The sequence below is a fragment of the Delphinapterus leucas genome, chromosome 20 (genome assembly GCF_059928025.1).
Source record: "Delphinapterus leucas isolate spDelLeu-1000000601 "Yukka" chromosome 20, BTC_Dleu_Yukka2, whole genome shotgun sequence".
Classification (NCBI taxonomy): domain Eukaryota; kingdom Metazoa; phylum Chordata; class Mammalia; order Artiodactyla; family Monodontidae; genus Delphinapterus; species Delphinapterus leucas.
In genome coordinates, this window is record NC_143148.1 from 12,479,232 (window position 1) to 12,502,460 (window position 23,229).

At 48.7% G+C, this 23,229-nt stretch overlaps 1 protein-coding gene and 1 long non-coding RNA gene across 3 annotated transcripts in view; one reads left to right on the forward strand and one right to left on the reverse strand.

Annotated features, from left to right (window-relative positions):
* Positions 1-19,936, forward strand: part of NUMBL (NUMB like endocytic adaptor protein) — a 34,748-nt gene extending 14,812 nt beyond the window's left edge. Inside the window, exons 8-11 of one of the 2 annotated variants that reach the window (XM_022585614.3) lie at positions 3,991-4,296; positions 7,819-7,941; positions 8,833-12,779; positions 17,531-19,936. In XM_022585614.3, the coding sequence (XP_022441322.1) occupies positions 3,991-4,296; positions 7,819-7,941; positions 8,833-9,443 (1,040 nt within the window). In that variant the 3' untranslated portion in view covers positions 9,444-12,779; positions 17,531-19,936. Of the gene's footprint in view, positions 1-3,990; positions 4,297-7,818; positions 7,942-8,832; positions 14,380-17,530 lie in introns of those variants that run through there. The other variant, XM_022585613.3, reaches the window with a different exon arrangement.
* On the reverse strand, positions 738-11,952 carry LOC111180842 (uncharacterized). Its single transcript, XR_002646289.2, has 3 exons — positions 10,525-11,952; positions 4,213-4,344; positions 738-1,838 (listed from the first exon to the last, which is right to left on the reverse strand). It is a non-coding gene; the product is annotated as an uncharacterized LOC111180842 (long non-coding RNA).
* Positions 19,937-23,229: the final 3,293 nt, after the last annotated feature.

Below are 23,229 nucleotides of genomic sequence, written 5' to 3' on the forward strand. Positions count from 1 at the left end.
TAAAAATTACTTTATTTTATCTTTGGCTGTGTTGGGTCTTCATTGCTGTGCACCGGCTTTCCCCTAATTGTGGAAAGCGGGGGCTACTCTTCGCTGTGGTGCGCGGGCTTCTCATTGCAGTGGCTTCTCTTGTTGCGGAGCACAGGCTCTAGGTGCATGGGCTTCAGTAGTTGTGGCTTGTGGGCTCTAGAGCGCAGGCTCAGTAGTTGTGGTGCATGGGCTCAGTAGTTGTGGCACACGGGCTCAGTAGTTGTGGCTTGTGGGCTCTAGAGCGCAGGCTCAGTAGTTGTGGCGCATGGGCTTAGTTGCTCTGCGGCATGTGGGATCTTCCTGGACCAGGGCTCGAACCCGTGTCCCCTTATTGGCAGGCGGATTCTTAACCACTGCACCACCAGGGAAGCCCCCCCCGCCAAATTTTTTTAAGTAAAAAATACAAAGCAAAGCACCAACCACAAAGTTTGGTTACAGTTCATAAAGTGTACTTCAGTTTAAGGAGTCCTCTGGGCAATATTCTGTTGGCCACAAATCCCAGCAAAGCTCACCGAGAGCTTTATTATCTGCTAACCCAGGGATGTTCCCAGGCTTTTCAAACTGTGTATCCACCCTGTTAATGGGTTGTGAAGTCAGCTTGCTGGGTTGTGGTTAGCATTTTAAGAAATGAAATGGAAAAGAATAAAAAATATCAGAGTAATTGAATGTAGTAAGGGTAAGTATAGTTCAATGATACTTTTATGTCAGTATATCTGTGTGTGTGTGTGTGTGTGTGTGTGTGTGTGTGTGTGTGTATGGAACGGGTTACCATGTTAATGGTATTTCTTATTCTGGGTTGCCATCATGAAAGTTTGAAAAATACCTGTTAAACTCTAACATTCTAGGTCAAAGGCAAATAGTTTATAAGTTCTCAAACTGTGGTTTTTAAATATATGTGTATTGTGTGCTGAGTCAAAATGTAATTTTTAATTTTATTTTACTTTTTTTAACTGTTTCTAGTTTTTACATTTTTGGAAAACACTGCTTAGAATTTACAAAGAATCCTGAATTGGGATTCAGGATAAAGGAGACTGAAGAGATTTGACAAATATTAATAAATGTAACGTGCGATCCTGAATTGAATCCTGGATATTGTATATATAGATATATATTCAACATTCAATTCAATATGTATATATTGAATATATGTATATAAAATATATACATTGAAAAAAATATATATATATGAACATCCGTAAAGGACATGAGTAGACCAGTTGGGGAAATTAGAATATGGACTGTAGACTAGCGAACAGTATCATATCCATGTTAAATTTCCCAAGTAAGAAGTTGTCCTGTGGTTCAGTAGGAGGCTGTCCTTGTTCTTAGGTACATGCTGAAGGTTTTAGGGTTGGGTAAGCCGTCTGCAGCTTACTCTTTTTTTTTTTTTCCTTGTTGTTTATATGTATTTATATTTATATTTTATATATAGTAGTGTGCATCCGTTAGTCACCAGCTCCTAATTTATCCCCTCTCCCTTTTCCCCTTTGGTAACCATAAATTTGTTTTCTATGCCTGTGAGTCTATTTCTGTTTTGTGAATAAGTTCATTTGTATCTTTTTTTTAGATTCCACATATAAGTGATATCACATATTTGTCTTTCTCTTTCTGACTTACTTCACTTAGTACGATGATCTCCACGTCCATCCATGTTGCTGCAAATGGCATTTTATTTCATTCTTTTTTATGGCTGGGTAGTATTCCATTGTATATATATTACCACATCTTCTTTATCCATTCATCTATTGATGGACATTTAGGTTGTTTCCATGCCTTGTTTATTGTATGCAACGTACTCTTAAATCATACTGAAAAAAGATTATGGAAGGAGAGACAGATCAAATACTGTAACAAGTTAACACTTGTTAAGAGTTAACAAGGGTAACAAGTTAACACAAGAGAACATGTGTGCTCCTTGTTCCATTATTACATCTTTTCTGTAAGTTTAAAATATTTCTAGCTAAAAAGTTTAGGAAAACAAGTTTTTATCACTTGCTAGAATATTAGAGTTTACAACATATGTTTTTCTTGGTAAACTGTGTGACCATTTACAAACCTCTTGACAAAGTTAAGGAGTTCACAGCTTACAAAATATTTTGCTGTTTACATCATCTATTAGAATTTATAAAGAATTTTATCATTGGTAAAGCAGATTACAAAGTATAGTTAACGGAGGGCCTAAGTACATATATTTTTTTTAGTGAAAACCTGTCTTATATATATATTTATTTATTTTGTTGCACTGGGCCTTAGTTGTGGCAGGCGCGCTCCTTAATTGTGGCATGTGACTCTTAGTTGCGGCATGCATGTGGGATCTCGTTCCCTGACCAGCGATCGAACCCAGGCCCTCTACAGTAGGAGTGCGGAGTCTTAAGCATTGCATCACCAGGGAAGTCCCTATATGATATTTTATTGTTTGCAAAAGAACACACTGAGTACACTGAGTTTACTGTTTATATGGGATATTCAAATTTACAAAGAATGTCATATGCTTTAGAGTTTGCAAAGGATTTTGCTGTTTCCAAAGGATATTATACGTTCCAGGTACTTTGCATTGTAGAAAGCGCTTGAGAGCCTGCACCGCAAAAATGAGAGTTTACAAAGTGCGGTATATGATTTGCCGAACACATGACAGTGTTTTGCCGATGGTGCATTGATTCACAGTCTCAAGGCACCGCACGTTCACAAAGAGGTCTCTTCAGTTCAGGAGTTACGCAGCAGTGCACTTTCCACAAAGTTGTTTACCAAGATTTTGTGGGATTCCAGAGCATTGAACATTCACTGCCTCAACTGACCCTCTCAGGAGACCTGGGAAGGCAGCAGAGGGATGTTTATCCCAGGTTTAGTTGGGGAAACTGGAGCCCGGAGAGGGGAGGAGACTTCCTGAAGCCCAAGGTGGTGGGGGGCAGAGGTGGTTTCCCAGTTCCAACGTGTCCCGGGCTGTTTCCACTGCCCCCAGCCTGGCCTGGGTAAGAGCTTCACCGCCCCCTCATGGAAGGTGGGAGAAGCACTGGGCACCCTCCCTGCCCTCTGTGGGCCTGAGTTTAACCTCACTAGCATTCAGGTGACGCCTTGATGGGAGGATGGCTGTGTGTTTGTGTATTGGCAGGGGTGGGGAGACCCTGCCATTGAAGAGCCCGCTTCTTATGCTGAGTGGGGAGACCAGGTACCTGCAGAGGACTGAGAACAGCCCCAGAGGGGAGGGAGCCCAGGCTGAGGGGCTGAAACAATCTGGAAAACTCCTCAGAGGAAGAAGTATGCCAAGCTGGGTCTAGAACAATGGGTAACAACTGGAGGAAGGGAGGAGGTACTTGAGGTGGGAAGAATGGTGGGAGGTGACAGAGAGCAGAGCAGATGGAATGATGGAGGAAGACAGCATGATGTGGAGAGACCAGGCCAGAGGGTGAGAAGGGTTAGCGCAGTCATCTGGAACTCAGACTCTGGAGTCAGCCTGCCCCTTCCTTCACACTATGGCTCAGGCAAGTCACTTGCCATTTCTAGGCCTCAGTTTCCACATCTGTAAAATGGGGATAATGACAATATCAACCTCACTGGGTGATTGTGAGGACTGAATGAGTTAATACTTGCAAGGCACTTGGAACAATGCCTGATACATTGGTCATGCACCAAAAAAGTGTTTGTTAAATTAATTAGAAAGGGAGACAGAAGGTCTCAGAGGGAGAAATAGCAGAAGCAGCAGAGGAAGATGGATGGGGGACAGAGAGCTTGAGACACACAGAGGGTCAGGTTGGGTGACGACTCCCCCACGGGCCTCCTGCGGAAGGTGGTCCTGGCTTGGGTGGGGATGAGCGACATTTGGGGACTCTGACCAGCCCGTCTTGAGGGCAGGGCACATTGGGTGAGGAAGGCAGCATTGGAAAACAATCAAGGGGTCTGGGTAGGAGAGGCCTCCGATGCCAAGGTGAGCTGTCTAACCACCTGTCTCACCCATGTCTCCAGCAGAGGCAGCAGCTGCTCCAGCTGCGGCTCCTGGCCCTGCCCAGCCTGGGCACGTGTCCCCAACACCGGCCACCACATCCCCTGGCGAGAAGGGTGAGGCGGGCACCCCAGTGGCTGCAGGCACCACTGCGGCTGCCATCCCCCGGCGCCATGCCCCCTTGGAGCAGCTGGTTCGCCAGGGCTCCTTCCGTGGGTTCCCGGCGCTCAGCCAGAAGAACTCACCTTTCAAACGGCAGCTGAGCCTACGGCTGAATGAGCTGCCATCCACGCTGCAGCGCCGCACTGACTTCCAGGTGAAGGGCACAGGTGAGCCTGGGGCTCAGCAGGAGGGAACATCGGGATCAATGCCACTGTCTGTTGTAAGCGAGAGATAGAGAAGAGGTGGTACACACCATGATTTTGTTTTTTAACATCTTTATTGGAGTATAATTGCTTTACATTGTTGTGTTAGTTTCTGCTGTATAACAAAGTGAATCAGCTATCCGTATACATATATCCCCATATCCCCTCCCTCTTGCATCTCCCTCCCACCCTCCCTATCCCACCCCTCTAGGTGGTCACAAAGCACCGAGCTGATCTCCCTGTGCTGTGCGGCTGCTTCCCACTAGCTATCTGTTTTACATTTGGTAGTGTATATAAGTCCATGCCACTCTCTCACTTCGTCCCAGCTTAACCTTTCCCCTCCCCGTGTCCTCAAGTCCATTCTCTGCGTCTGCGTCTTTATTCCTGTCGTGCCCCTAGGTTCTTCAGAACCTTTTTTTTTTTTTAGATTTCATATATATGTTAGCATATGGTATTTGTTTTTCTCTTTCTGACTTACTTCACTCTGTATGATAGACTTTGGGTCTATCCACCTCACTACAAATAACTCAATTTCGTTTCCTTTTATGGTTGAGTAATATTCCATTGTATATATGTGCCACATCTTCTTTATCCATTCATCTGTCGATGGACACGTAGGTCACACCATGATTAATTAGCACTGCCTGCCACAGGCAAAGGAGAGGAGCAACATGTGATCAATTAGCAATGTCTGCCATCAGCCTGGGAGAGGAGAGAGGTAGTGTAAGCTGCGATCGATTAGCAATGTCTGCTCCAGGCAAGGGATAGCAAAAAAGTGGCGTAACTCACGATCAGTTAGTACTGTCTGCTGTAGCTAGGGACATGAGAGCAGTGGCATATGTCATGATTGATTAGCAAGACTTCCATGGGCAAGGGAGAGGAGAGAAGCTGCCCAGATGCCATGTTTTTTGCTCAAGAGGAGACTGAGGCACCATAGGCTAATGCTCCCTCCAAGCTTTTGGCCAGTAGAGCCATGAGATCTGGCCAGGTCAAGGATCCAGGTTCAGAGGAAAGAAGAATTGTGATTAACAATGTCTGCCTAGGGCAGGGAGAAAAGAGTGATGACAGACATCATGATCTCCTTACAGTGTCTGACTTGAGCAAGAGAAAAGAGCGAGGTGGCACACCACATGGTTGATTAGCAAAGTTTGCCATGGGCAAGCGAGAAGAGAGAGCAGGAGTATTATGTTTTGCCCAAAGATGACTCCCAGAATTTGGCTTATGGAAACATGAGTTGAAGGGCACAAGTGAGCATGGGGATCATGGGGTCAGGGTGCATAGTGATGGATTCGTGATGTCGCTTCTGGGTAAAGGATTGTGCAGAGGCAGCACCCATCATCATCGATTAGCCATGTCTTCGAGGGAAGATGGAATTGCAAGGACCAGTCCTTTCTTTCAGCATTTGGCCAGTAGAGCCACAAGGCTCTACTGGTGAGGGGTAAGGTGAGCAAAGAGTTCAATGGGAGAAAAGCATCATGTTTGATTACTAATGTCTGCCATGGACCAGGAAAAGGAGAGAGATGGCATATGTTGTGATTTTAAAATGTATGCCATGGGAAAAAGGGAGGAGAGAGGTGGCATGGAACTATGGTTTGCCCGAGGGAGACAGGCAGGAGAGCTGTCTTTCCTCCCAGCTGTCAGTGAAGTCATGTGGTCTGGCCCTCTCTCCTGCCTCCATATGCCAAATCCGAGGCACCTACCCCTTATGGCCCGGGGGACTGGTGTGGGAGGTGTTGATCTGCATCCAGGAGGCTGGGCTACTGCTGAGCAGATGCCAATGCTTGTTGAGAATGACGCATGCTCACCCCATGTTGTGCAGCATCCCAGGTACTGCATGCACCCTCAGATTTGCTGTCCTCATTAAGTAACCTGCCATTAAGTACACCCCCAGGGCTGTCACACCTGCTCCCTGAGAGGTGGCAGGCACCCCAGACTTTATTTAGAAGCCTCACGTGCCTGTAGCCAGTTGCCCACTTGCTTGGATGTAACTTGCCGCACAAAAATTTCATGCACTCACACAGATGTCCCACTCCACTGCGGGTGTCACACACACTTAGTCACACACTTAGTCATGGGCAATCAAAAATCACACACACTTGGAAGTTGCAGGACCAGGTGTTACCATTACACACACTTAGAAAGCACGTATCCAATACAAACTACTGTATATAAAATAGGTAAACAACAAGGCCCTACTGTATAGCAGGGAACTATATTCAATATCCTGTAATAAACCGTAAAGGAAAAGAATATGAAAAAGAATATATATATATGTATAACTGAATCACTTTGCTGTACACCTGAATCTAACACAACATTGTAAACCAACTATATTTCAATAAAAAAGAAAGAAAGAAAGCACATATCCAGGTGTCCCATTCAGAAATCACACACACAGATTAACACACGCTCACGAACGACACACCTGGATTCACACAAACTTGTGTGAATCACAAGTCACATATGCTAATTCATGCCGAATTCCATACATCACGCAGGCAGATTGGCTCACGCTGGGGAATCACAGTCGGGTGCCACAATCTGGATTTCAGTCACACTCAGAGGCCACCCCCCAGAAGCTGCACACCCATTTGGACTAACAGGCACAGTCATCATAGAAATGACCTGGAAGCCACCTCCTGTCCCACCTGGGCAGCCCCACGTCACACCTGCTGACTCCTACAGCTAGTTTCTTTCTGATGCTCATAGGAGCATCACACACACTCCCTTGGAGATAGCCACTCGCTGAGCTGTCACAGGCACTTGTCACACGCCACACTTGACGGTCCTCTTGTTTATTTGGATGGTGCCTTTTCTCATCCTAAGCCCTCACGAGGCCACCACACCTTCTCAGCATGTCCTGTCTTGCAGGCACAGGTGCATCTCTGCCCTCATGACATATGTTATGGGCCAGGCCTGGTGGGGCCCCGCTTCCGCACTCAAAGCAAGACAGATGATCCCCAGCCAGTGACCAGCAGCGTGGGCAATATCCATTCTGACTAGTCGGTGCTCTTGCCATACGTGTGGTTGAACATTTTTTATTTATATTTTGGGCCGCGCCACGCGGCCTGTGGAATCTTGGTCCCCTGACCAGAGATTGAACCCGGGCTCTGGTAGTGAAAGCACCAAGTCCTAACCACTGGACCGCCAGGGAATTCCCTGAACATATTTTAAAATTAATATATATTGTTAAGCATTTAAAATATTTCTTCTGGTTTGCGGCTACATACAGCTCTTGAGGTCCTCCTTGGTTTGGGATCCCTGTGACTGTCTGCCATCATATGTCACACACTACTTGGCTGTTGTACCACTCAGATGCCACACACACACACGTGTGCGCAGTTACCACTTTTGTGGCCGTGGCCACTTAGTTACTGCAGAGTGGACCCACCAACCCACACACCTTGTGAGGGCCACCTGCGGGGATGGGGTCAAGGGCAGAGCCTGGGCCTGTTCGCTGACCTCCACCCTTCCCTGACTTCCCAGTGCCTGAGATGGAGCCTCCCAATGCCAGTGACAGCGACAGCATCAGTGCCCTGTGTACACAGATCAGCTCATCTTTTGCCAGTGCTGGAGCACCAGCACCAGGGCCACCGCCAGCCTCAACAGGTAAACTCAGCCCTTCTCTTGGGGCATATGCCCTGCAGTGCCCCTCCTGCATCCCCCTGCTCCTTTCAGGGCTACTGCAGAGACTCTGGGAATCTTGGAATCCCACAGGCTTAGAACCATGGATCATCTTAGAACCACGGGGTTGTCTCAGAGCCGCGGGTTCATCCTAGAACCACGAGATAACATAAGAATTATGGGGTCACCTTAGAACCATGGAATCAGTTTTTAAACCTTGCTGTCTTAGAACCATAAAATCTAGAAACCTACAGCCTTTGAATCACAAGATATTAGAACCTAACAGATTTGGAGCCAGGAAACCTTGGAATCTTACAACCTTAAAAGAGTGCTCTCTGAGAAAATAGTGCCAAGGAATCACCTTAGAGCCACGTGCTTATCCTAAACACGTGGAAGCACCTTGGAATTACAAACAATGTAAATTTAGAACTCTAGAATCTTAGAAAACACAAACTTAAAAACACTGAAACTTACCCACTATGTTAGAAGAGTACACTCTGAGAAAGATCCATGCAATCTTAGAATCTTAGCCTCCTAAGACAATACAGTGTCAAAATATTAGAGCCAAGGGTGATATTAAAAAATATTTAATAACAGGTTTGCTACTGACCAATCAGAAGGGAAGCCGGCCTGGGTGATTGTCAGTCGTGCCTATACTTTTCATCTTAGGACCTTAGAATATCAGAAGTGAATTTTTGTAGCACTGCATGACCTGTGGTCCAGGATGGTCAAGCCATTTGCCCAAAGCCCAGGCAGCTAATGAAGAGCAGAGCTGGGTGCAAGGCGGCAAGGCAGCCCGGTCCAGAGTCTGATCCCCAGCCTGGGGTTCTCTCTGCTGCAGCCCGTGCCCCCTAACTGCCCCTCTCCTCTCTCCAGGGACTTCTGCCTGGGGTGAGCCCTCCGCGCCCCCTGCAGCTGCCTTCCAGCCTGGGCACAAGCGGACCCCTTCGGAGGCCGAGAGGTGGCTGGAGGAGGTGTCCCAGGTGGCAAAGGCGCAGCAGCAGGCAGCTTCGGTGCCTGCCGTGCCCCCCGGCCTGCAGCCCTTCCCCGCCCCCGTGGGGCCCTTCGACGCCGCGCCTGCCCAGGTGGCCGTGTTCCTGCCGCCTCCACACATGCAGCCCCCTTTTGTGCCCGCCTACCCGGGCTTGGGCTACCCGCCCATGCCCCGCGTGCCCGTGGTGGGCATCACACCCTCACAGATGGTGGCCAACGCCTTCTGCTCAGCCGCCCAGCTCCAGCCCCAGCCTGCCACCCTGATTGGGAAAGCTGGGGCCTTCCCACCCCCTGCAGCACCCAGCGCCCCTGGGGGCCAGGCCCGTCCTCGCCCCAATGGGGCGCCCTGGCCCCCAGAGCCAGCGCCTGCCCCGGCCCCTGAGTTGGACCCCTTTGAGGCCCAGTGGGCAGCGTTAGAAGGCAAACCTGCTGTAGAGAAGCCTTCCAACCCCTTCTCGGGCGACCTGCAGAAGACCTTCGAGATTGAACTGTAGCCCGAGTCACCCCATCATCTCCAGGAGCCCCACACCTGGGAGTGGAGGCCCAACCTCTCCCCAGTCCTGCTCCCTGGGGCTGCACCCTCCTGACGACCTCTCTAACCCTTCTCTCGACCACCTCCCACGACCAGTACAGAACCGACATTGTGACGCCCAGGTTGCGATAGGATGGAATTCAGGGACGGACCCAGCCTGGCTAAGGGACCCGTTTCTCTGCCAGACTTAGGCTGGCATGGCCCCCTCTCCCCGGAACCCAGACACAGGGGGATGGCCACAATCCCACCGAGTGCCCTCGGTTCAAGCTGTATTTCCCAGTTTCTGTTGTTGACCTTCTACCTTCCAGTATTGGGTGGGATGGAGGAGGGATGCCCACCTGGGGGCCCTCCTCGGCCCCAAACGAGTGCCCACCCCAAGTTTGGTCATTCCCCCCGCCCCCATACACAGCACAAACAAAGGGCTTCCTTCTGCCCACCTGCTGCGTTCACTGCCAATGCTGTGCTCACCCCTACCACCCCTCCCCTCCCCTTGGGGGCCCACATGTTCTTTGGGCCAGGGTCTCATGGGGGTAGGGGGCCAAGTTGGGGGTCCAGGAGGCAGGTAGGGGGAAGGGGAAGGGGAAGAAGATGCTCAGTTACCTCACGTCGGTGCCCGCTGGGGAGGGGTCCGGGAAGAAGGAAGGGGGTGCCTGGCGGGTACTTTTCTATCTTTTATTTCCAGATTTTTTTGTATCTAAACTTGCAGATTTGTATTATACAAGGACAGCCAATAAAGGAAGAATATAATGGTGCCCCTCTAGAAGGCAGGGTGTGTGTGCAGGGGGGATGGTGTGGAGACAGAGCCTTTCCTCCTGAGTCATCTCCTAAAACCAGAGGGAGTAAAAAGGGTCTCCCTGCATATTCACCTCTGAGTCGTAGCACGGGAGCAGGTAACACTGACCCAGCACTCAAGAAGTGGGTTATTAATGGGTACCCCAAATTAATCACTCCATTTCTGATTCTTATAGATTTTGAAACAAGGAATTAAAAAAAACATATAATCTGCTGCTAATAACTTCAGTATTAAAATGTTAAATAATTACGTTTGGAGTAGCGTATCTTCGAGCTGGCGAATTCACGTTTCAGCAACTGCATTTTCCATAACTTAGGCCAAAGTGTCATCTGACGTGGCAGCACGTTTTTAAGTCTCTCTGTTGTTTCTTGGGTTCCTTGATACCATCTACAAAGTTATATATTTTAAAATATATAATATATAAATTATATGTTTAATTCTTTATGGCTCTCTAAAATGATGAGATTGGTTTCATGAAACCCCCAGTATTATATCCCCATTTGACAGATCAGGAAGTTGAGTCACTCACCCAAGGTCACACATCTGATTAGTGGGGGAGCTGGGATTCAAGCCCAGCTTCTGGTCGACCTCAAGGCCAGTCACTGAACCACCAGGCTGTGAGGGAACAAGCCTAGGGTCTGCCCTCAAGGGTTTACATTACAGCCCATCAACCGGCTGGATCCTGGACTAGGGGACCTGTGACAGATGGCTCGCCAGGGCAGCAAGGGGGTCCCCAGGGCCTCTCACTGTTGTGGCCTCTCCCGCTGCGGAGCACAGGCTCCGGACGCGCAGGCCCAGCGGCCATGGCTCACGGGCCCAGCCGCTCCGCGGCACATGGGATCCTCCCAGACCGGGGCTCGAACCCGTGTCCCCTGCACCTGCAGGCGGACTCTCAACCACTGTGCCACCAGGGAAGCCCGAGCCATGCTTTCTTAATCCAAGCCTTTGCAGATGTCATTTCCTCTGCCTGAAACACCCATTCCTGACACTGCCCCTTTTCCCAGTAGAATGCTACTCATTCCTTTTTTTTTTTGCATTGCAGTTTGCATTATTTTCCCCCAATAATAGAATGTCCTGGATGCCATTTCATACAGATGAGTCACATATAGATCTGTGTCACCTCTCTTTTAACACTTCATAGGATGCTACTCATTCTTCGGGCCTCAGCTCAAATATCTCCCCTTCTTAGAAGTGGCGCCTCTTCCAAGGCCCCGCCCCCATCCAATCCTTTCAAAGCTCTGTGACCCATCAGGCTGAGTCAGGGGCCCTCTGCTCCGCTTGGATCCTACAGGGCCCTGTACTTCCCGCACCCTGGCCCTGCCTCCTCTCTGTTTCCCCCAGCCCAGGCCTGACCATTCTGGGCTGTCACTATCTGGCCCCCCACTGGACTGTGAGTGAGGGGTGGGTCTGGGGCTGTCACTTTGGTGTTCAGGCACAAGGCCAGAGAAGAGGCAAACTCAGCAATTCACCGCCACAAACCGCTGGCGAGTGAGAGGGGCAGAAAAGGCCTAGGACTTGGAGATGATTCGAACTACTGGACTGATGGAGCAACAGGCCACGCAGCACACAGAACGTCAGGGACAGAGTCAAGACCGTCTTCCATGCCAGAGGCTGATCTTTACACAACACCATTCTTCGCTGTGCCCAGAGCAGTCTTTCTCAGACACCCCTCCGTGCCCCCCCACCCCCCCCCACACACGCACACCAATCCCTGGGCCCGCGGAGCTCCACGGATCCCTTATCTCCCGAGGACCTCCCACGGACTCCTCTTAGCCAGTTTCCCCATCTTCCCTCCCACGCCCGATGGAAACTCGCTTCGCTCTTCACGGCGCTTCCCTCTCCACAGAGACCATGGATCTGGGATTAACCTCCCACTCTCACTTCCCCCAAGCTTCGGCTCTCTCAGAATACACCCGAGGACGCGGAGTTAACGTACCAGCCCAACCCAGTGGCCTCGTCCCAACTAACGCCACGTGACGCACTGCCCCCGCCCCCCCCCAAGGGCTTGCTTAGGGCGACTTCCAGCTCCGGCGGCTGCAGCGCCCCCTTCCTGGTTCGCTTTGGAAAGCTCCGCCCCCCAGGCGCCTCCTCGCCAGGAACCACCCCGGGCGGCGAGGACTATTTTGGAACCTTCCACGCCAGACCGCGCCTAGCGCCCCGCCCTTTCCGGAGCTCTTTGGAAAGCTCCGCGCTGCGGCCTCCCGGGGACCAAGAACAGACCCCGCCCTACTGACAATCTGCTGCTCCCCGGGGGTGCTTCCGCCACCCTACGAAGGGCCACTCGCCGCCCGTGTTGCCTCTGTCTCTTCGGAAACATTCTCCCGGCAAACAACCCCCCGCCCTCAAGGCGCCGCTCGGACCTCGGGCTCCTGCAAGACCAAGGGGATCACGGTAGAGTCTCCCCGAGTGCAGTAGAACAGCACCCCCGTGTGGCCCTGTCCTCCAGAACCCGCGGAATGGCCGGATTCGTGGGCTGCAGCAGAGATCCGCCAGACCTATGCTAAGGTAGAAAAAGTGTTTAAAAAAAAAAACTAGCGTCACAGTCATGGACAACATCATCCTTCAGGGTCTGGCTCAGGCGTTCACTCCGCTAGGAAGTGCTCCCTGATTCCTCCCACCTGGATCTCCGACGTCCCCCCTGTGCATCCCCTATCCTGGCCCTGACCCCTGTGCCTGTGTCTCCTCCATCCATTCTGGCCCTGACCCTCCGGGCTGTCACTGGGCCTGTGGAGCCTGGGACAAGAGCTGTCTTAGTCACCACTGTGTTCCCAGCATCGCCCAGAGCAGCACAGAGTAAGGTTCAGACGACCTGCGGGGCACCTCCTAGGGAGCATTCATTTAGTCCCTCACACATATTTTGCTTAGTTTTGTTTAACAGTTTTGTTGAGGTGTATTCTACATATCATAAAATTCACCTGTTTTAAGTGATGTAATGATGCGGAGTGTTTCTGCAGAGTTGTACGGCCATCATCACAATCCAATTTTCTTAAATTTATTTTTTACAATCCAATTTTAGAACATTAACGTCACCCTAAAAAGACCTCTTGTGCCCGCTTGTAGTCAATTCCCATTCCCATTCCCAGCCCCAGGCGATCGCTGATTACTTCCCTTCATTATGTATTCTTCTCTTCATTTTACAAGCGTTTTCGGAATACTTGCTTCTATCGGATACTAAGTGCTGAGAGGATACGCAATGACACACACAGGCCCTGCCCTCAGGGACCTCAAAGTCTGGTTGGGGCGATGGCTAATGGGAAGATATATTTGCTCGCTCGTTCCTTCATTCAAAAATATATATTGAACACCTGTGCCAGCTACTGTTCTAGGCCCTAGGGATATAGCAGTGGGGGGGACAAAGAAAAAAAATCTCTCTTTGTTGGAGTTGATATTCTAATGAGAGGATTAAAAAAAAGAAATAAGCAGGTAGATATGTGATTTAATGTTGGAAGCCATGGCAAGAGTTTGCCTTCTGGTCTAAGAAGGACGGGAAACCACTGGAAATTTTCAGCAGTGGGGTGACGTGATCTGATTTACGCTGTGTAAAGGTTCACTCTGACTGCCACGAGGAGAATGGATTATGTGGTGGCCAGCAAGGGTGAGAGTCAGGGTGGGGAAGTGATGATGACCTAGTCTAGGGCAGGAGCAATGGGAAGGGGAGAGAGCGATTAGGAGATAAAATCAAGATATCAAGCCGAGGACCTTAGTGGGTCAGTTGGGATAATTTGCATATGGACTATAGTATTATATTAATCTTAAAGTTTCCTGGTGTGATAATGGTATTGTGCTCGTGAAGGAGAATATCCTTGCTCTTGAGAGAGGTCTGCTGAAATATTAAGGGTGAAATGTCACACAATGACTGCAAGCTTCTCAAATAGACCTTTTTCTATTTACAACTCTCTACCTATAGATATCTATATACATAGCTATCGATATATAGTCACCAGTTGTTAACAATTAGTCATCTCACCCTCACTTTCTATCAATATCTGTATCTATATCTATTTACCTATCTATCTAGAAAGGGAGCGAGAGCTAATTGTTAAAACTGGTGAATCTGTATCAAGAATATGTGGATATCCCTTATACTTTTCTTGCAATCCTTTTTTTTTTTAAAAAACAAACAACGTTTTATTGTACAGTTGATTTACAATGTTGCATTAGTTTCAGGTATACAGCAAAGTGATTCAGTTTTATAAATATATTCTCTTTTGGATTTTTTTTTATTGTATTGGATATAGTTCCCTGTGCCATACAGCAGGTCCTTGTTTTTTTTATCTATTTTATGTATAGTAGTGTGTATCTGTTAATCCCAAACTCCTAATGTGTCCCTCCCCCTCCTTTCCCCTCTGGTAACCATAAGTTTGTTTTCTGTATCTGTGAGTCTATTTCTGTTTTGTAAATAAGTTCATTTGTATCACTTTTTTAGATTCCACATACAAGGGATATCCTGTGATATTTGTCTTTCTCTGTCTGACTTTCTTTTTTTGCAATTCTTGTGCACATTTTTTTTTTTTTTTAATTTGGCTGTGCTGGGTCTTAGTTGCTGCATGCAGGATCTTAGTTGTGGCATGCGGGATCTAGTTCCCTGACTAGGGATCGAACCTGGGCCCCCTGCATTGGGAGCTTGGAGTCTTAACCACTGGACCACCAGGGAAGTCCCTCTAGTGCACATTTAGAAATTTTCAAAAATAAAAAGTTGGAGGCGGGGGGAGCATCTGTTTTGGAGGTAAGCACAACTCGTTGATGGGTTAGCTCTGTGGAGTGAGGAGGGGAAGGTGCCCTCCATGTTGCCCAAGCTCCTGGCTTGAGTTCCTCAGTGGAAAGTGCAGCTCTGGTCTGAGATGGGGAAGACTCTGGTGGTGGAGGAGGACAAGTATGAAGGGGAATGTTGACAGTTTGGGAAAGACATACTCGGTGTCAGTCAGAGGCTTGTCAAGAAAAGAGAAGGGACTTCCCCAGTGGCCCAGTGGGTAAGACTCCGCACTCCCAATGCAGGGGTCCCGGGTTCAATCCCCGGTCAGGGAACTAGATCCCACATGCATGCCCCAACTAAGAGTTTGCATGCCACAACTAAGGAGCCCACCTGCTGCAACCAAGACCCGGTACAACCAAATAAATAAATAATTAATTAATTTAAAAATACATTTAAAAAAAAAGAGAAAAGAGAAACCACACCAGGTATTTCAACAGAGAGAATTGAATATAAGGATCAGGCTAAACAGTGAGACCTGCCTGACCTCCAAAAATCAGTTTATCCTGAAGGTGTTGGAAAGTGGGGCTGGGGCTCTGAGGAGAGGGCTGGGCCCTGTCCAGACCCCAGAGACACCAGGGATGTGTTCGTTGGAAGACAGGTGGGCACATGGACAGTAGATGAAGACAAGGCCCCTCTCTGGCTACACCTGTTCAGGTTGGCTCCAGCTGTGCGATGGATGGCAGAGGCCTGTGGGAGATGGGCCAGGCTGGGCTTGGGAGCCGGTCAGCCTGGAGCCCACATTTCATTCTCCAGGCAGTTGTGTCAGAAGGCACTAGATTGGGTCGGGGCATTTTTTTCCAGAGATTTCTTTTTCTTTTTTGGTGGGGGTGGGGTGTGCCACGCGGCTTGTGGGATCTTAGTTCCCCAGCCAGGGATCTAACCTGGGCCCTCGGCAGTGAAAGCTCGGAGTCCTAACCACGGGACCGCCGGGGGATTCCCTCCAGAGATTTGTCTTTGTAGGAGAGCTTTATTTTTTATTTACTTTATGCAGCCATAGAGGAGAGACAGATAGAGATAGAGGATGGAATAGAGAGAGGAGATGAGAAAGAATGAAAGAGGGTTTCCCTGGTGGCGCAGTGGTTGGGAGTCCACCTGCCGATGCGGGGGATGCGGGTTCGTGCCCCGGTCCGGGAGGATCCCGCGTGCCGCGGAGCACCTGGGCCCGTGAGCCATGGCCGCTGAGCCTGCGCGTCCAGAGCCTGTGCTCCGCGACGGGAGATGCCACAGCAGTGAGAGGCCCGTGTACCGAAAAAAAAAAAAAAAAAGAAAGAATGAAAGAGGGAGATTCACTTTTGAGGAGCCGCAGGGTTTTGGAACAATCTTTGAAAAAGCCTTCATTCACATTTTGTGGCTGCCCCATAACTAGTGTGATTGATCCGTGGTTGTGGGAGTTTGAGCATGATTTGCTGCTATAAACAGTGCTATGGTGGACGTCCTTACTGCTAAATTCTTCCGTGCACATGTGCACACAATAAAACCATATTTTATTGACCCCTTCCTCCCCTACTTGTTAACACCTCTGAAATCAGAATGCAGCTTACAACGCTCGTGGGTCATAGTTTAACTGGCAGGTTTTTTTTCTCTCCTGGTGATTTGAAGTAACAACGCATCTTACCATCAATGGCCTCTTGGATGTGAATGGTCACTGGAGTAACAGTAGTACTCAGAGAAAACACTCTTGTAACACTTACTATGAGCCAAGGTAACTCATAATAACCCTGGGAGGTGGATACTGTTATTGTCTCCATTTTCCTGATTGAGCCACAGAGTGGTTAAGGAACTTGCCCAGAGTTGCACAGCAAGGAAGTGATGGAGTGGGAATTAGAACCCAGGCAGTAGCTCCAGAGTCTCTTTGTATGTCTGAATTTTGCAGTATTTATTTACTTATTTATTTGGCCACACCCCGTGGCTTGCGGGATCTCAGTTTCCCGACCAGGGATTGAACCCGGGCCCCACGGTGAAAGCCCAGAATTCTAACCGGTAGGCCACCAGGGAACTCCCAGTTTCCAGCATTTAGTACCAAGTTGAACATTGTAGTTGAGATGCCTCCCCCACCACACACCCCCCAACCCTGTTTATACGCAAGAGCCCCCGCTCCAGGTCCTAGATAACTGGATCAAAGAGATACCAATCCATCCAAAGGGGCACTTTGGACATTTGAGGCTGCATTGTCCTGTACACTGCAGCACGTTTTGAATGTCTAGCCATCCCAGGCTTATACATGCCTTTAGAACAGGTCTCAAAGTTTGGTCCAGGGTACCCTGGGAGTCCCCAAGACCTTTTGTGCACAAAGTTAAAATTATTTTCATAATATTACCAGGACGTATTTCGCCGAGTTCACTGTCATTTTCTCATGAGAAGTGGGATTTGCCTGCCCTCTTTTTGGATCTGAGCAGGCTTGTGAGTTGCTTATAACCAGCAGCATGTTGCAGAAGTGATGCTGCATGAGCCCCAAGGCTAGATCAGAAGAGGTGAGGCTGTTTCTGCCTCTTTCGTGAAACAGAGACGCTGAAGACCAGAGCTGCCATGCAAGAACTTTGACTGCCCTGAGGCCACCACGATTAGAGGAAGCCCAAACCAGCCCACAGGGAGAGACCACATGAAGAAGCCTTGTGAGTACAAGGAGCGAGAGAGAGCTACCCACACCCCCCCAGCTGGTACCTCAACTGGGACACCCCACTGTCCCAGCTTCAGCCACCAACTCATTACATCCATATGGGATCCCAAGGCAGAACTTCCCAAAAATCTGACCACAGACATGGTGAGAGATAAAAGGCTTACTGTTGTTGCTTTAAGCCACCGTATTTTGGAGAGATTTGTTGTCTAGCGATGGTAACTAGAAAGAGGGTGGAGTACAGAAAATAAGGAGCTTGCAGAGAATGGCGGCCTGGAGAGCTGAGAATAAGTATCTGTTGACAATAACAGTAGCGAATATAAGTGCTTTCTGTGCGTGAGCACCATTCTAAGTGCTTGGCGTTAATGAGCTCATTTAATCCTCACAGCAGCCCTAGGAAGCGACTGTCATTGCTATCTCCGTTTTACGGGAAGCAAGGCAGGGAGGACATCGGGAATTGGATTGAACCTCGGCTGTGGCTTCAAGCAAAGGGCATTACCGTTGAGGAACATGTGACTTGGCTCAGCCAGTCTGGGCATTTGGGTCCACCCCAGGCCACAGTGATTGTCTCTGGCACTGCCGTGTGACCTCAGCTGGACAGTCAGAGTCAGCCTTATTACTTTGTTGGGGAAATCTGAGACGAAGGTGCTCCCCTTTACCTGGGGGATATGAATGAGGGTCCCTCTGGCCCAGAGGCCGCTGGCAGCTATCTTGGGAACTGCCGCTGGAAAAGGTGGGGCAGAGGGATGAAAAGAAATGGGGTCCCTGGTGACACTGCTGAACAGATGTGTCAGCTTTAGCTGAAGCCAGCCAAGTGTGGAATTTCCAGTTACAAATTTCCTTTACAGTTTAAGCCATCTGAGTCAGCTTTTCTGTTGCTTGTGTCCAAGATTAATCAGAATATTTAACAACCAGTGATTTGGGCACTGAGCGATCAGAAGGCTTCATTGCTGTGCCTGACATTAAGGCTTTTTTCCCCCCTGCATTGGGAGGTCTGGGAAGTGGGGTGAAGGGGAAGTTAGAGTGGTCACTGTGTGGAAAATGTGCAGATCTTGAGGCAGCATGATTTACCAACCGATACAGAAATAATTTAGTATCTCAACAATCAGCGTAGCAAGATAGCTTGTCCAAGCTGTGAAAATGAATAAACAGAAGCCTCATTTAAAATGAAGTTGGGGGCTTCCCTGGTGGTGCAGTGGTTGAGAGTCCGCCTGCTGATGCAGGGGACACGGGTTCGTGCCCCGGTCCGGGAAGATCCCACGTGCTGCGGAGCAGCTGGGCCCGTGAGCTGCGCGTCCGGAGCCTGTGCTTTGCAACGGGAGAGGCCACAATAGTGAGAGGCCCGTAGCGCCAAAAAAAATGAAGTTGGGCGGCCAGAAGGGAGAGCTGTCATGCCCTGCCTCTCCAGGACAATTATAGACTGGACAGGAAGAGATGTACCTTTCTACTTTCAACAGGAAGAAGGTTACTGCTTTACTACCCATCAGGAGGAAGGAAAAATTTCTTCTTGCCCAGCAACGGTCCAGCCACTAAAAGGAGACTGTTACAGCTCAGCCAAAGAAAAGCGATTAAACTTAAAGCTCCCAGTTTCTTCCACCGGACTCGGTTTATAACAGACCCTCCCAAACTCTCCCTTCTCCTCTATAAAAGAATGTGCCTCTCCTTTGTTCTCCCCACTTGCTTGTGCTTTACCATAGAGTCCATGTCCCAAATTGTAATTCTCTGCTATTCCCAAATAAACCCATTTTGCTGGTAAAATTCCTGGCTGTTTTATTGTTTTAGGTTAAAAAAGCTGAATATTAGCTTTACTTGCCAACTGACGCAACCCCCTTTTGACATGTGCTAGAGTGAATGGATTTCTGTTTCCTACAACTGGGGGAAGAAAAAAAACCCTCTTATGAACTCTAGTCATGAATCAAACTTTAGGAAATAACAAATAGCAGTGAAATCTCACTTTAACCGTATGAGGTCATTTCAGCTTCGGGTCAGGCAGAAACACTGGAGATTTTGACTATGAGTTGCCAGGGGATCCGCACCCTTTGGCCCAGCAATCCCACCACTGGGACGCACAAAGATGTGCATCGAGGCATTATTTATAATAGGAGGAAATTGGAAACAGCTTCAATGTCTGGCAACACTGCCCTGTTGAGTAAACACCATGCAAACATTAGAGATTGTGTTTATGCAAAGATGTTTTAACAAGGGAACAGCTTATGTTTTAAGAAGGGAAAAAGCAGGACTGTATAAACAATTTGCTCACACAGTTATGTAAAACACACACACACACACACACACACACACACACACACACACACACACACACCACTTTTCAAGCCTGAATAAAATAGAAAAGGCTGAAAGGAAATACATCAAAATGTTAACTACAGCAGTGATGTGGGATTAGGGAAGAGGTATCTTTGTCTTTCTAGTTTTCTGTATTTTCCAAATTGTGCTTAACCAACAACGAACTCTTATTTTTAATTTTATTTTCGAAAATTTTAACTTAGGTCATGAACATTTCCAGACAGCTACCAAAAGCAGAGAGACAATAAACTCACATGGGCCCATCACTCAGCTTCAAGAACTGTCAACATTTTGCTATTTCATCACCCTTCCCCTCTATTTGGAAATACTTAAAAAAAAATACAAGTGATGGACATCGTGTCCATTCTTAAATACCACAGTGAACATCAAAGTAAAGGGGGGGAGGGGCTGCATCTCCTTATATAACTCCAAAGCCTTATCACATCTAACAAAATTAACAAAATTTTACATGTCATCTCACAGCCAGTCCTTATTCAGGTTTCCCCCAACTGTCTCAAAAACATATCTTTACAGTGGTTGTCTTTGAATTGAGATACAAAGTACATTCACTGTTTTTTTTTTAAGATTCTTATTTACAAACAATAAAAGCCATCCACGGGTGTGTGTGTGTGTGTGTGTGTACACCGTTTTATGAATTTTAATAAATGCAGAGAATTGTATAACCGCCACCACAAGCAGGGTTCATGGCCGTTCTGTCACTCCAAAAATTCCCTCAGGCTTTGTAATCAAGTGTGTTTGTGTTTCTGTATTTTTTCTTTGTTTCTACTGGGAGGAAAAAAGCAGTAATCGGAGGTGGTTGAAGCCCTGAAGTTATCTAAGATTTCAAAGCAAGGGTTATGCTTTGGGGGTCTTCTGCTCCAGCCCTGCTCTCTGGCTTGGGGGTCTTCCTCTCTTGGAGAGGCAGTTTCCTCATCTGTAAGGTAGGTGCTGTGAGGACCCAGTGAGTAAGGAAGGGTGCCCAGGAAGCTCTCAGTGATAGCATTGCTTAGTCTGACCTGCCCTTCCTTCTTTATTCACAGCCCTGCAGGCTGAGCCATCTCCTTGTCCGGGCACCAGGCCTGCACAGAGCAGCCATGCCCTCCTTACATCCTCTCCTCCCTCGCCCTCACAGCCAACATGACTCTACATTCCGTGGTTTCTACTTTCCGTGGGACTGGAATTCACCCGCTCCTCCAGCCCAGAGTCCACAGGGCCTGTCCCATCTGGGTGCTTGCCTGGCCTCCAGCCTTCCTTTGGGTCACCTGGGCCCCCTCAGCACCTTCCCCCCAACCCCCAGCTTCCTAAATGTCACCACACCCTCTGGTGTGTCCCTGGATATCACAGAGACCTGCCAAGTGCCTCCATTCCCTATACAAGTTTATTTCCGGGCTTCCCTGGTGGCACAGTGGTTAAGAATCTGCCTGCCAATGCAAGGGACATGGGTTCGAGCCCTGGCCTGGGGAGATCCCACATGCCACGGAGCAACTAAGCCCGTGTGCTACAACTACTGAGCCTGTGCTCTAGAGCCCGCAAACCACAACTACTGAGCCCTCGTGCCGCAACTACTGAAGCCTGCGCGCCTAGAGCCCGTGCTCCACAATGAGAAGCCACGACAATGAGAAGCCCGCGCACCGCAACGAAGAGTAGCCCCCACTCACCACAACTAAAGAAAGCTTGTGCACAGCAACAAAGACCCGACACAGCCAAAAATAAATAAATTTATTTTTTTAAAAAAGATTATTTCCCATAATAATCAGGAAATGAAATAAACAATATTAATGGCCAGAAAAGAGATGCAAAGGCTGAACTGTTCTCGAACCTCATATATATATAAAATCATGCCAATAAAAAAGAATTTAAAAATAAATATTACAGTACAAAAAAGAAAAAGTAGCACTGCTATTAATTCAAAGTTTATTGAAAGATTCAGAGTTGGAACTTGGATCCTTTGGTTACAGTCTGATGTAATAAAACTTCATGTAAATAATTGTGAGTTTTTTTCTTCTTGAGGAGAGGGAGAGATTGGGAGGGAGGAAGAGACACAGAGAGAAACCAAGAGAGAGCGTGCATGCAGGCAGGTTGCATTTCCAGTGGCTACTTTACAGGGAGTCTCAGCGCTGAGTCCCACCGTCCAGACATTGGGCCCTGAGCACTTGGGGGCCACGCTGCAAAGCAAGCCCCCCGCCCCCGCCCGTCAGTACTAAGGGCAAGGGTATCACAGGAGCATTACTTCCCGCTGCCTGGATGGGATTCAGAAATCCCATCCCTCCTTCTCCCTTTACAAGACCCCCTCCGCATACATCCCCGCCCCGGCCCTGTGCCCTGGCCCCGGCCCGCTCGCTGCCTGAGTTCTGAGTGGGAAGATGCGCTTAGTAAGCTGAAGAAGGGAACTGAGGCGGCGGGGCAGGGCGTGCGGGTATAAAAGCACATTGTGTTGGGAGAGAGGGGCCTGAGGGCCGGAAATGTCTTGTTTCTTAAGTTGGGTGGTGGGAACACGGAGGTTCATTCCATTTTGTTTTCGTTTGTTTTGTTTCTTGAAGCTGTTTATTGAAGTCGACGCGCGTGCAAAACAGTACAGACCGTAAGTGTTCAGCAGGGTGAATTTCCGCCGGTTGAATGCACCTCGGTCACCAGCGCCCAGACCAAGAAACAGTTTGGCTCCTTTCAGCGCATCTGCCCTCCCATCAGGGTCATCCTCATTCTGACTTCTGACGGCACAGACTGTTTTTTCCTGTCCTGAATTTAACGTAAATAGAAGCAGAATATGTATCATCTCGAGTATCTGGTTTTTTCCACTCAGCGGCAGTGTGAGACTCATTCTTGTAATCGCGTGTAGTCATAGGTTGTTCTCATTGCGGATACCGCTGTGTGGCTGTACCCAGTTTATTTATCCGTTCTCCACTGGTGGCGAAGGAGTGAGCCAAGTGGAAAGAGTCCCCCAGGCAGAGGGAACACCCAGTGCAAAGGTCCTGAGGCGAGAACATGCCTGGTGTTTCAGAGAAACAATAAGGAGATCCATGTGCCTGGAGAGGACTAAGCGGGGAGGAGAGGGCGGGGAACGAAACCAGAAGCAGATGGTGCAGAGTCGTATCGGCTGCAGAGGGGGCTCCAGCTTTTACTCTGAGTGAGATGGAGCAGGGGAGGGACTGGATCTGACTTGGGTGTTCAGAGTCCCTCTAGCTGCTTGAGAAAGGGACTGGGGGGTGGGGCAGCGGTGGGAGCAGGAAGCCTGGGGAGGAGGGTGGGACACGGGTCGCCGGAAGTGTTTAGGCTCGGAATACAAT